The 14,097-nt window shown below is 42.0% G+C and overlaps 1 protein-coding gene across 1 annotated transcript in view; it reads left to right on the top strand.

Annotated features, from left to right (window-relative positions):
• The window catches only part of ALKBH1 (alkB homolog 1, histone H2A dioxygenase), a 36,461-nt gene that overhangs the window by 4,712 nt on the left and 17,652 nt on the right, over nt 1-14,097 (top strand). Inside the window, exon 2 of the mRNA XM_072986490.2 lies at nt 11,665-11,773. Coding sequence (XP_072842591.2) covers nt 11,665-11,773 — 109 coding nt within the window. The remainder of the gene's footprint in view (nt 1-11,664; nt 11,774-14,097) is intronic.

Genomic DNA, 14,097 nt, shown 5'->3' with positions numbered 1-14,097 from the left:
AGGCCAGGTAAGCTCCCGGATGGCAGTTTCGGCAGCAGTTGGGTGGTTTCGGCGGCGGGGGGAAAGGCCGGTGAGCTCCAGGACGGCTCCCGCTGATGGCGGTCTCAGGGGCGGTGAAGACCGGGCGGCTGAGCATGGCCATGAGGCTTGAGAGGAGGCTTCCTGGTGAGGTAAGGTGTGCGACTTTTTGCATTTTAAAAACTGTTTTGGGTGGCTTTTGCAGGGTGGGATTGGGCTGCTGGGGTTATTTTTATGTTGAATTTGTTTTGTTTGGTTTGGTTTTTTCAGTCCCCGGGGCTTGCAGTGTTTTAATTTTGGTGATTTTATTTTATTATTATTTTTTAAATGCTGGAACGGATTAATCCCATTCCCATGCATTTCAGTCGGAAATAGTGCTTTGACTTACGAACATTTTGACTTAGGAACACCATTCCAATACGGATTAAGTTCGTAAGTCAGGGCACCATTGTAGAAGCAAAATTTTGCGGCTGGAGCTACTTACAACTCGAAATGGTTGTAAGTAGGGATGTTCGTAAGTCGAGGCACCACTGTATTTGGGTATCAGAGCAGATCTAGAAAGTTTGTATTCACTGGATCACATGAAAGAGAGGTGCTCTGATAGATAAACCATTTACCGAACAGAGAAATTGTCCTTACATTTGCATACTGTTGTTTTATATTATGCATTGCTGTTTTGCTCAGTTTATACTTTTAAGTTACCACTTAGAGCTATAAAAGAACAATTGTTTTATTATTGGGGAGAACCGCTTTAATGATTATCCCACTTTTGAAAGCAATGAAGTTGTATAGTTTTATTACTAAAATTATTCTGTGTTCTGTTTAGCAAACCCCAACCAGTGAATTAGGACAAATGTTCTCATCACAAGTTTATTCTTTGGAAGAATTTAGTAAACTATACTGTACTAATAATATCTGATTCCATTGTAACTGAGGATAATAAATATATGTAGAAAGAAAGAGTGATTTAATTACATGCAGACAGAGCACTGTGCAGTATAAAGGTTATGCTGCCATACTTAGTTATGTTTACACATGTTTTTATAAGCAGAAACCTCTTTAATATTGCTATGCCAAAGAAAAAATAATATTTTAAAAAACAGAAATAGTTGTTAGAAGACTAAATGCTAGGCATGGGACCTTATTTATTCCTTTACTAAGCTCTCAGAATTCACCAGGTGTTTCCCCAGACAGAATTTTGGTAGCTGTAGCCAGAATCCAGGTCCTCAGATGAGCTTTAGGACACACACAGCAAATCTCTCTCCAGAGTGACTGCTATTAACTTGAAGAAGAAGGAAATGGGTGGGAGTGGCTAGTCTCTATTGAGTTGCAAGAGTTTAGGGGACTGGTCATCTCTGCTCATTGAACTCTGTGAGGGGTGCATCTCAAAATAACTATCAGCCCTGTAATCAGTTGAAGACCCAATGCATACTGAAATCCTCTGAGGAGTTGGATTTCCCTGGCTACAGCTACAACTGATTAGAATTCTGGCAGGTGAAATCTGGGAGATAAAATGAAAAAAATGTGAATGTCTGATGCTTGTAAGATGCTCTGAAGTGGAGTAAAACAAGGCTGTGTCCTCGCGCCAACCCTGTTTGGGATCTTCTTTGCTATCATGGTGAAGCAGGCCTTTGGAACTGCAGTAAGGTGTCTATCTCCGGACTAGATCAAATGGAAAGCTCTTTAATCTCACTAGATTTAGAGCAAAGACCAAAGTCCAACTGAAATGCATGCGGGACTTCCTCTTCGCCAACAATGCAGCCATTGTTGCCCACTCTGCTGAAGACCTCCAGCAACTCATAAATCGTTTTAGCAAGGCCTGCCAAGACTGGACGAACAATCAGCCTGAAGAAAACACAAGTCATGTGCCAGGGCGTGGACTCACTTCCCTCTATTACTATCTCCATGCAAGAATTGGAGGTTGTTCATGAATTTGTGTACCTTGGCTCAATAATCTCTGACACTCTCTTCCTAGATGTTGAGCTGGATAAACGCATTGGGAAAGCAGCTACCATGTTCTCTAGACTCACAAAGAGAGTATGGCTTAATAAGAAGTTGACGGCATACACCAAAATCCAGGTCTATAGGGCCTGTGTCCTGAGCACACTCCTATACTGCAGCAAGTCCTGGACCCTTTGTGCACGGCAGGAGAGGAAGCTGAACACCTTCATTATGCGTTGTCTCCGACGGATTTTTGTTATCACCTGGCAGGACAAAGTTCCAAATAGAGTAGTCCTAGAATGAGCTGGAATTTTCAGCATGTATACATTATTGAAACAGCGACGTCTACGTTGGCTTGGGCACGTCGTGAGAATGGCTGATGGTCAGATTCCAAAAGATCTCCTGTATGGATAATTAGTGCAGGGAAGCCGCCCCCGAGGGAGACCACAGCTGCGATACAAGGACATCTGCAAGTGGGATATGAAGGCCTTAGGAATGGACCTCAACAGATGGGAAACCTTGACGTCTGAGCGTTCAGCCTGGAGGCAGGCGGTGCATCATGGCCTCTCCCAATTTGAAGAGACCCTTGTCCAGCAGGCCAAGGCAAAGAGGCAGTCCCGAAACCAGCCAAACCAGGGAGCTGGACAGGGGACAGATTGTATTTGTCTTCAATGTGGAAGAGATTGTCACTCTCAAATTGGCCTTCTCAGCCACACAAGACACTGTTCCAAGACCTCCATACAGAGCACGTTACCATAGTCTCTCGAGACTGAAGGATGCCTACTACCTGTAAGATGCTGTCTATGGATTTATTAATTGTTCATGTCCCATTAAATTTGTTCTTGAATATGTTAAGAACCCACCTTTGTAATAAGGAGTACAGTACTGAAGTATAAGCATTTGTCCTATCAGGCACTAACATTAAGTTGTGTTTAACATGGAGACCTAGGTAATTTTATCCTTGTGCTTTTTAATGCCTTACAAGTTTAAGAAAGGTCCTGCAAGAAAGATCCTACATCTGCAAGGAAGGTCCTAGATCCTAGCCATAGTCTGCATCACCCCCAAGTATCATCGTTTTTATTTGTACTTTTACTTCCTAATGTGTTTGATATTTTAGTTAGTGGGCTTTAAACATTAACAACAAGCTATGAAAGATTGTTCATATTCCTTAGGAATTATCATGTGGGAATAGAACTTGTTGAAAATACTTTCAACAAGTACTTGAAAAATAGTATTTGCATTGTTATCAGGCATATTCCAGAAAGGAAGATTCTGTCTTGCCTACCTGATCCTATTATCTTCTGTCAGTTGCAGGAAATTAACCACTGAAGAGAAAATTAATAATACAGGTGACATTTCACGGTTATAGAGGATTAACACTGTCTTCAGTAACAAAAGATCCCTTTTTATTTCATGAAGGATAACATATTAAAAGTGATGACTAAGTATTAACAATTTCTGACTAGCGCCAGTGCTTAGACAGGTTTACTGGTCTTCAGTTAATACTGTAATGAGTGCAGTATAATTACAGCCCTCCTGAGGAGAATTTCTGTCATGGAAAGAAACTCTTTAGACCTTAAGATTACATAATTGTGATTGCCCTCTTATTTCTCCGGCATCATTGGTAATTTCAATTAAAATCACATATCCATTGAAGTTAGAAATTAATGCATTATTCCAATTGAAGTTGGTATTCAAGACTATCACAGGCTGTAAAATGTTGTGGCTTTCAAGCTCTAGCAATTCTTGTGTTTATAGCCGTTACCACCCATAATGTCAAGATTATAGTGCATGGAGAAAAGTGAGCTATTTGTCAGAATATTGTGGTTCCAGATTTTGCTGTCTCCTAATGTGCTGGATTAAGAAAAAAAATGTGCCAGTAAACTCCTTGTGGTTCCAAAGAAGCAGTTACTGTTTTTTGTTACCCCTACCATGAAAACAAATTTCTTCCCCCAGCGCCTGATTTCTTCCCCCAGCGCCTGGCCCACCATAGAGGACTCCTGAGCACCATCCGTTAACATCATTTTATTTTAAACAAACTGCTGGGATTATCATCAGTAACTAACTCAGCCTCTTGTGTTATGTTCTGGATCCAGACATGACAACTGCTTCAGCATACTGTACAGTTCTTTATTCCAAAGTCAACATGACATACTGAAGACACACATTCAATAAATACCCATAACTCTGCCCCCCAATCAAACCCTCTAGGCATCACCTCATCATTACAAGGTCCACCTGTCTCCTACAGCTGTCAGAAACCTCCTTTAAAGTGCCCAATATACTACACCCCTCCCCCCTAAGACAAGATTATTCCTGGTTACAATCATTGTCTTCTAAATAACAGGCAGGTGCCTGTACTCGCTGAGAACATCTTAAACCATTATCTTCCACCTGCCCATTAGGACCCAGTGAATTGGGCTGGTCCAACATTGATGCCTCCGCAAGTTCCCCGGCATAACTACCCTCTGGTCTTAACACTGTTAGTGGATCTATAACAGGCTGTTGCATGATCTCTACTGCCTGGGATGCCCCAGCCTCTGGTGTCTCTTTTTTCTGGGTCATCCTCAGCTGCTGACATCCTCCTTGGCCATCTCTGTTGCAGCTGATCCAGATGAGGTTGGAATTCCTGGCCATCACATACCTATTGTTGCTGGCACCCAATCAGGGCCCCTACCATAAGTACAGGCATAAACCAGATCCCCAGGGTGAAAAACCCGCACTTTCCCCCTACTTATAGTGATTCTTCTGATGACAAGTCTAGGTGCAACCTATCAAGGATCGTAGTCAGCCTTCTATTCATTAAAAGCTCTGCTGGACTGTGCCCTGTTGTAGAATGGGGTGTAACATGTTGTTGCAACAACAACGCTGCCAGCCAGTCTTGGCAGTTCTCTCTAACCAGCCGGCGGAGAGTGTCTTTCAGTGTCCTTACCATTCTCTCTGCCTGTCCATTAGTAGACAGGTGAAAGGGAGCTGATGTCACATACTGAATAGCATTATCTCCCATAAACTGCTGAAATTGTGCTGACATGAACTGAGCCCCGTTATCTGAAACAATTGTGTCCAGCAAACTATGTGTCTCACAAAGCCTCCGAAATGTACCAACAACAACAGTTGTGGACATACTAGACACAGGGACTACTTTCAAACATTTGGTAAAAGCATCCACCACAATAAAAATTATTTGCCCCTGAAAGGGACCAGCAAAATCTATGTGGAGTTGGGACCAAGGGCCTCATGCCGTCTCCTATGTGTGGATGGGAGCCTGCACTGGTGGTGGTTTCAACTCCTGAGATCTGATAAGAAAGAACCCATTCTTCAATGGTCTTACCCATTTTAGACCACCAAACAGAACTACGGGCTAGTGCCTTCATTCACACTATACCTGGGTGGCCGACATGTAGTGCCTCAAGCACTTGTTTTTGCAACCTGCTTGGAATAACAACTCGACTCCCCCACAGCAAACAACCTTTGCGCACTGAGAGTTCGTTCTGTCTACAACTAAATGGCTGGAACTTTTCCATCAGTTGGCCCTCTGGCCATCCATTCCTGACCATTTGGCATTTTGTGACTAACGACTGCCCCAATTCCATATGAGGAGGCATCTGCAGCCAAAAGAAGTGGCGGCTTCTCATCAAGTATGTCAAAACACTTTTCTGAGGATAACAATTCTTTAACTGCCCTAGAAGCCCTAGCTTCCTTCCTGCCCCAATTTCAAGGGGTAGATGATTCTAAAAGACTGTGCCACTGACACCTTATGAGGTAAAAAAGCATGGTAAAAATTCAGCAGCCACAAAAAGGACTGCAATTCCTTCCTTGTTGTGGCCTCTGGTGCTCTACATATAGCCCAGTCTTTTTCTGAGGTAGGATGAATCCTGGTAACATCAATCAGGAATCGAAGGAATTCCACCTGCGGAACTCCAAACTGATACTTCTCCTTATTAACCTTCAAACCTGCTGCCTGAAGTTTACCTAACACCATACAGAGTTGCTAGGCTAGCTCAGCCTCACAACCTGCTGGGTGTCATCCCATATAAAAATATGGGATGACACCTAGCAACCCTCGCAAAGGGCCTTCCATAATGCCATGAAATATCCCCGGGGCAGCGCTGATACCAAGCTGTAATCACTTTACCTTAAAAGCCTCCCTATGTGTTATGATTGTGTGTGCCTCTGTGGTGGCACACATTCAATAAATACCCATAACTCTGCCCACCAATCAAACCTCAAATGAGGGCATCACCTCATTTCAAGGTCCACCTGTCTCCTACAGCTGTCAGAAACCACCTTTAAAGGGCCCGATACACTACATTTTTCTTCAGAGGCTTTTTCTCATCTATCTTTTCATGAAACAGCAACAAATCTCCCTCAACTGTTAGAGGCTTTGAATTGAGCTCCTTATAATTCAGCTTGTGTGGGATGCCCGACTCATCAGCTATAGCAATACTCAGCCTCAAGATCCATCCCACCTGAGGCTCCCAAACTTTTTTGCCCAGAGTTGGCCGTAATCTGTGTCAGAAGGGGCTCTCCCCATGAGACCTCCCAGGGGTTTCAGAACATACCCTATTTTTGTGTCTCTGGGCCCCCATTCTCTGAATTTCTTCCACTGCTCCCTTTCCTCAATTTCTCCCCAGAAAGGCAGCTAGCAATTTACTTGTCTCTTCCACTCTTTCTCTGCATATTACTCTCTAGGCACCTTTAACTCTGTCCAGTCTCCTCTCCCTGGGTCCTCTTGTACTATTTCTACCCAGTCCTTTTCTCGTTCATCTTTCTTCTCTATGGCCCAACAACATGACTCTTTCCCCACCATTTCTAACTGCCTCCTCTCTTCCTCCTTCTGTCCTTTTATATCTTTACCACCTCCCACCTAAATGTCAGCCTCTGTTCTTTCTTTCCCAGGCTTTTTTTTTTGGCTCATTCCCACTCAGGCATAGTCCTCTAATTGCTTTTTCCACAGTTGACATTCTTCCCAGTGTGTCTTTACTTGAGGAGGTAGACGACACACTCTGAGTAGCTTCCACCAGGGTGCTCCTAGCTTCACAATACTGTACGTTTTATGCATAATCTAACATGGGTATATTACAAACTGGCAGATTTCAGGTAGCGTTAGGAATCTACATGATATATATGTGATTTCCTTAATATACTCATTATTGTTGTCGTTTAGTCATTAAGTAGTGTCCGACTCTTCGTGACCCCATGGACCAGAGCACACCAGGCTCCCGGTCAAATTCATGTTGGTAGCTTCTATGACACTATCCAACCATCTCATCCTCTGTCGTCCACTTGCCTTCACACTTTCCCAACATCAGAGTCTTTTCCAGGGAGTCTTCTCTTCTCATGAGATGGCCAAAGTATTGCAGCCTCCGCTTCAGGATCTAGCCTTCCAGTGAGCACTTTACTTTACTTTATTTAGATTTATACCCCGCCCCTTTAGACAAAGTCTACTCGGGGCGGCTTACAAAAAATGATAAAATACAATTGAATAATATAGTTATTAAAACTTAATAATAGAAGCACCTAACTAGTGGATATATACATTATCAAGATGGGAAATTAGAGAAACGAACAGTTAATTGACTGGAGGGAAGGCCTGCCTAAAGAGCCAAGTTTTTTAATGGCTTTTAAAAACACCCAGCGAGGGAGCCAGGCGAATTTCCGTTGGTAGATTATTCCACAGCCGAGGGGCCACTGCCGAGAAGGCCCAGTTTCTTGTTCATTCTTTCCGGGCCTCTCTTGGTGTAAGGCCCCTCAGCCGTCCCTGCTGGCTTTGTCGGGTGATTCGAGTAAACCTGGGTGGGAGAAGGCGATCTGCCAGGTATCGAGGTCCCAAACCGTTTAGGGCTTTATACGTCATCATTAAAACTCAGAAATCAATGCGGAAATGAATGGGCAACCAATGCAGAGCAGCCAGGGTGGGGGAGATATGCTGATATTTCCTCACCCCACTAAGGAGCCTGGCTGCTGCATTTTGCACCATTTGAAGTTACTGCATCAATCCCAAAGGCAGCCCCACATAGAGTGCATTACAGTGGTCTAATCTCAAGATTACAAGCGTGTGGACAAGAGTAGTGAGGGCCCCCCCCCATCAAGATATGGTCGCAGCTGGGCAATCCGCCACAGGTGAAAATAGGCAGAACGGACCACGGACGCTACCCAGGGTTGATTTCCTTCAAAATGAATAGGTTTGTTCTCTTTGCAGTCCAGGGGACTCTCAAGAATCTCCTCCAGCACCACAATTCAAAAGCATCAATTCTTCAGCAGGTCCAGCTCTCACTGCCATACATCGCTACTGGAAAAACCATAGCTTTGAATATGCGGACCTTTGTCGGCAAGGTGATGTCTCTGCTTTTTAAGATGCTGTCTAGGTTTGTCATCACTTTCCTCCCAAGAAGGCATCTTTTAATATCGTGGCTGCTGTCCCCATCTGCAGTGATCATGGAGCCCAAGAAAGTAAAATCTGTCACTGCCTCCATATCTTTCCTTCTATTTGCCAGGAGGTGATGGGACCAGTGGCCATGATCTTAGTTTTTTTGATGTTGAGCTTCAGACCGTTTTTTGCACTCTCCTCTTTCACCCTCATTACAAGGTTCTTTGATTCCTCCTCACTTTCTGCCATCAGAATGGTATCGTCTGCATATCTGAGGTTGTTCATATTTCTTCCGGATATCTTAATTCCGGTTTGGGATTCATCCAGTCCTGCCTTTCGTATGATGTATTCTGCATATCAGTTAAATAAGCAGGGAGACAATATACAGCCTTGTCATACTCCTTCCCAATTTTGAACCAATCAGTTGTTCCATATCCAGTTCCAACGGTTGCTTCCTGTCCCACATATAAATTTCTCAAGAGACGCAGATGTAAGAAACTGCATGGAGAGTGTTCTGATACAACTTATAACATATTAGGCTTGTGTGAGGGTCCGCTATTCTTCACCTCCCCCGTCCCAAATAAAGCCGTAGACGCATTTGAACTGAACCATTTGTCTTCTTTATTTAACTGGGGTAAAGGGATGGAAATGTCAATCAACTTGGGAACAAACTTCTCCTGCTGAAGTAACGGTTCATACAGGGGCACCCAATCTTCGTCGAACGGGTTGCTTGACTTCGTAGCCCATGGACCGGCCTGAACCTGTGAGGGTTCTTCGGGATCGAAGTCCTCCCGCTCCGTGGTTAACAGTGGGGTCGTCTCTTCGAACCCTGCATATCCCCAGGGTATGGCGGTCTCTGCCCCGGGGTGTTCCCAGGGTCCGGATAGTACCCCAGTCTCTTCAGTTCCTCCAGATGCCATCTGGTCTTCTCCTCTTTCTCTCTCTCTACCCTTCTCTTCTCCTCCACTAATTTCCTGCGCCACTCTCGGGTCTCTCTCTCTCCCCAATAAGAGGGGCGGACCCTAGCCTCATTCCTCCTCCTCTCCTCTGCCTCCTGTTTAGTCAGGCAGACCTGTTCCCATTTACCCGACCAGGGGTCTTGGATGGATACCCACTCCCATCCACTCTCTTCCCCTGCCTGTCGGTAACTGACTTCTCCTGTCGCTCCCTCCTCAGGATCCTTCGCCCCCCCTCTCCGCCCAAACCCGAGAAGTCTGGGTAGCTATATTTAACCCCTTGAACCCCTTCTCCAAGTCTACTGTATCGACGGACTGGTGTAACATCCGGGGTGGGAATGGCTTGGGGGCTGTCTGCGTGCCCACGGAGGCTTTGGGGCGAGACGCCACTCCCAGCATCACCTCGCGACCCGGCTCACGGGTGTCACAGCTTGGTTAGACATAAAAAACATGGCAACATATACATTGGCATAGACATCTCAGATTCTGTTCAACATTCTGTTCACATTCAAGTAAAGAAAATGACTACCAGACTCACAACTAAGTGGCAAAATAGTGCTCTCATACACTTGCTTATATACTGAGAGCAGCCTATCACTTCACACATGGCAGCTGAACATGTTTAACAAACATTACCTAAGCTTGTCCCATCTGTATGCTATCAGTCATCCATTGGCTTAACATTACAGGAATGACTTTGCATTCTTTACTACAATATTAAATTTAACCCCTTGTTCACTTAAAGAAACAAATCCTGTTCTTGCCCACAATAGTAGATATGATAATTGTATTGAATTCACCCATTCCCATCCATTTTAGTTCACTGACGGCCAGGATGTCAATGTTTATTCTTGCCATCTCCTGTTTGACCACATCCAGCTTACCAAGGTTCATAGATCTTACGTTCCAGGTTCCTATGCAGTATTTTTCTTTGCGGCATTGGACTTTCCTTTCATTTCCAGGCGCGTCTGCAGCTGAGCGTCCTTTCGGCTTTGGCCCAACCACTTCATTAGTTCTGGAGCTACTTGTCCTTGTCCTCCGCTCTTCCTCAGTAGCATGTTGGACGCCTTCTGACCTGAGGGGCTCATCTTCAATTTTATTTCCATGTTATTAAATGTTGTTGTATTTAACAGAACAAGTGGCAGATAAGTTAACTTGTGAGTTTAGCATCTGCATATCAGAATACTTAGCAGAGTGTGCTTCTTCTGAGAAGAAATCATATCAAGACTTCTTATTCTAGGAAAATAAGAAAGCTAATAAATATTTAGTAGATAAATATATTGTGATAGGAAATATAGTGGGAATCCTTATTCTTGCTGTCAAAGATGGAAATGCGGGAAATTGATTTGTACTTTTTGAGAACAAAAAGAAGATGCTTCTCTGTTCAAGAAAAGATAAAGAGAGGAAATGTAAAAAGGAAGGAGAGTGCCATCAGCAACACTAAGAAATACGTAGGTTGAAGGAAGTTTATCATACTGTAGATTAGAGCAAGTTAAGGAAATCTAGGAAACTCAAGGATTCCCACTTTGTCTATTCCCTCATGTAATGTCAAACATGTTCGTATAAGTTGAGTTACAACAAGTCACCTTCAACAGTGTTCAGGTCCACTGGTTCTTTAATGTGCTCAGCAGTAGTGAACATGTTTCTTCACTCGGTCAAATTCTGCTGCTGTTGTTTGAGTGACTTGAATACAGGAATATCTTGTGCAGGTGGAAAGCATTTCTGCACTGTATTATTTCAATATTTATATCGTACTAATGTTTTCTAGACTCTATCATGTCCTGGAGGGGCCCTTGGTGTTTAGGAACCTTTGAAAGCTCTCAGAGATTTTAACTGAGAGAAGGAGACATGCTAACTCTATGCTGCATTATGAGATTCTACTTGCCTGTTTCTGGATCTAGTCTCAAGTGCCGGCTTCAGGAAACATTCAAGTATACTTAAAGCCTGTTCAAACTTGGCACAAAGTCTGCTACAGCTCTTCAGTTAGGTGAAGGATCTCTTGTCAGGAGAGGGCTGACAAGGAGCACAAAAGAAAAGCATTCTCCAATCCAGAGCTGGAAAGGAAGATGGATTATTGTCTTTCAATGATGATTGTAAGCCACCTTTGCATATGCATTGTTTTTAGCTTTAAATATTGTCTTTTAATTATGTAAGCAGTCTTGGATCATTTTTAAGGAGAAAATGGGGTAAAAATAGTTCAAATAAATAAGCTTCAGCAGTTGTGTTGAGCCTTAAGATTGCCTAGACTGCTATGAAATTCAGTGTGACTTCTCAGACGGGAGGGATCACTGATGAGCAAAAGTTTGGACTGGCTATCAAATTCTACTCAAATCTCTAGAATCCTAGTCAAGTGCCTAATACTTCATTTTCTTCTGCTAGGTAAAAACCTGTTCTCTGAATTTTTCCTCAGTAAGTGATCAAGATGCCTACAGAGCAGGACTGCGTCCAGTTAGCCAGTGGAAAGCCTTTGGTCTTGATAATTATCCAGGTGAGTATGTTTGGACTGGATATCAATCAAGGGACAAAAAAATCACTTATTTTGATATGGTTTCTGTCTCTCAGAATATACAGTACAGTGGTGCCTCGCATAGCGAACGCTTCGCTATGCGATGAAACCGCATAACGAAGGGTCCCAGGCCATCGCTGGAGCGTTCGCTCAGCAATGGCCCCTATGGGCTTTTTTCGCTATGCGATGATCGCGCGGACGCAATCAAAGCATAGCGAACAGCTGATCGGCGGTTCCAAAATGGCCGCCGCTAAAACAAAATGGCGACCGCTGTTTTGCCTCGCTAACGAGGCATCCAAAATGGCCGCCGCAATGGAGGAAACTCGCACAACGGTGAGTTTTAAGTCCATAGGAACGTATTAAATCTGTTTTAATACGTTCCTATGGGCTTTTTTGTTTCAATTAGCGATGGATTCGCTGAGTGAGGGTTAATCCGGAACGGATTAATCTCGCTAAGCGAGGCACCACTGTATATGATATGACTTCAAATGAAAGAATACCAGAAAACAACTTCTGAGTGTTAATTCTGAAATCAATGTGTTATATGTGTGTATGCCCTGTATTCTTTCTGCATCCTTCAGAGCATGTAGTTCACGATGATGGATGCCAGTCTTTGTGTGTATGTGTGCTTTTATTTATTTAAATAAAAAAGAAAAACATACAATATCTACTCTCTTACAAAACATTACATTGTAATCACTTATCACATGACCCCTTTTTTTTCACTCTGTGCAGCCCACCCCCCATTCAGGACTGGTTCCAAGTTCTTCATTCTTATATTTCAGATTGTCCCATTTCACTCCAGTAATACATTGTTTCCTCTGGTATATACGTACCCCTTTCCTTTCTGAAACACATGTACCAAGAACAAGTTCCATATTTGTTTAAAATCATTACATTTCATCATTCTTCTTCAAATCTTTGTTCCATAAGTTAACTTATTATTAATTGCCATATTCCACATTACTCTATACCACTCCTCCCTTCTAGTTTGATTATTAGATTTCCAATTTTTTTGCAACTATTACTCTTGCTACCATCACTATTATAATAATACATTAATTTTTTTATCTTCAGTTGATATCAACCAGATTCAACAGCAGTCATTGAAGATATTTGTACCTTCACACAGTTATTTATCTCAGTTCCTTGAAAATAATTAACCATTCCTTCTTCCTTATTTCACAAAACCACCACATATATAAATGCATCCCCTTTTCTTTTTTACATCTCCAAGACAGTGAAGATATGTCTTTATTTATTATATTCAAATTTACCGATGTTATAAAGCATATCCAACAACTTTGCAACAGTTTTCCTTCATCCTTACAAATATATTTTAATTATTCTTTTATTCCACATTTTATTCCAGTCTTTTTAAATTTCCTCATACAAATCTTCTTGCCACAAATCTTTTAACATATTTTTGATAATCTGTTTGCATTAACATTTTATATATTGCACTCACTGTTCCCTTTCTAGTTTCTCTTGTTTCCATTTTCTCTTTTTTCTGTAATCTCACATTTTGTCATTTTTCTCCTCTCCTTTTGTTTTCCATTCTTTCATTCAGTTTTCTGATTGAAATATGTTTAACCATGAAATCCACTCTCCCAATATCTCTCTTACACATTCCGTATCTTGAATTTGTTTTATCCATTTTTTTATTTCTATTATTCCCTTGCTTGGTAAAACTCTTTTTAATATCTCTTTGAGATTATCTGGGAAATTTTTTTAATTCAACTTCCTGCAACAAAGGTGAAATTGGATTTAACACTTCCCTATCATTTTTCCAACACTAACATATTTTTTAAAAATGGATTGTCTACATTTTTCATCTCTCCCTTAATTTTCTCTTTTGAAAATTATATTGTCCATCATTCCCTCTTTTCCATAAAATTCAGACTATCTCCAAATTGCTATTATATCTGGAATATGTCTTAATTGGTGTGCTCAGTGTGATGTGGTCAATTGATATAGTTTAATTTTGGGTGTATCTAAACCTTGTTTTTGTGATATATACCATAGATTCTTATTACTTCTAGCTCTCTTATTACCATTGCAATACATATTAATCCTTGTCTGCCATTCTTTTAACTGTTTTTCTTCTACCTTCATTGGTAATATCTAAAATAAAAAAAATAATTTGGGGATCATTTTCATTTTACATAATACTATTGTACCAAAACAGAAAACTTTTAATTTTTGAAATTCCTTTATGTATTCTCTAATATGAATCAGTTCAGTGGCTTTTGCACCAATGCACCATTGTTCTTGTCTCCTAGTGATTCCCTTGGCAGGGTATAAAC

The sequence above is a fragment of the Pogona vitticeps genome, chromosome 1, assembly GCF_051106095.1.
Source record: "Pogona vitticeps strain Pit_001003342236 chromosome 1, PviZW2.1, whole genome shotgun sequence".
Taxonomy (NCBI): domain Eukaryota; kingdom Metazoa; phylum Chordata; class Lepidosauria; order Squamata; family Agamidae; genus Pogona; species Pogona vitticeps.
This window is presented reverse-complemented; position numbering and strand designations above follow the sequence as displayed.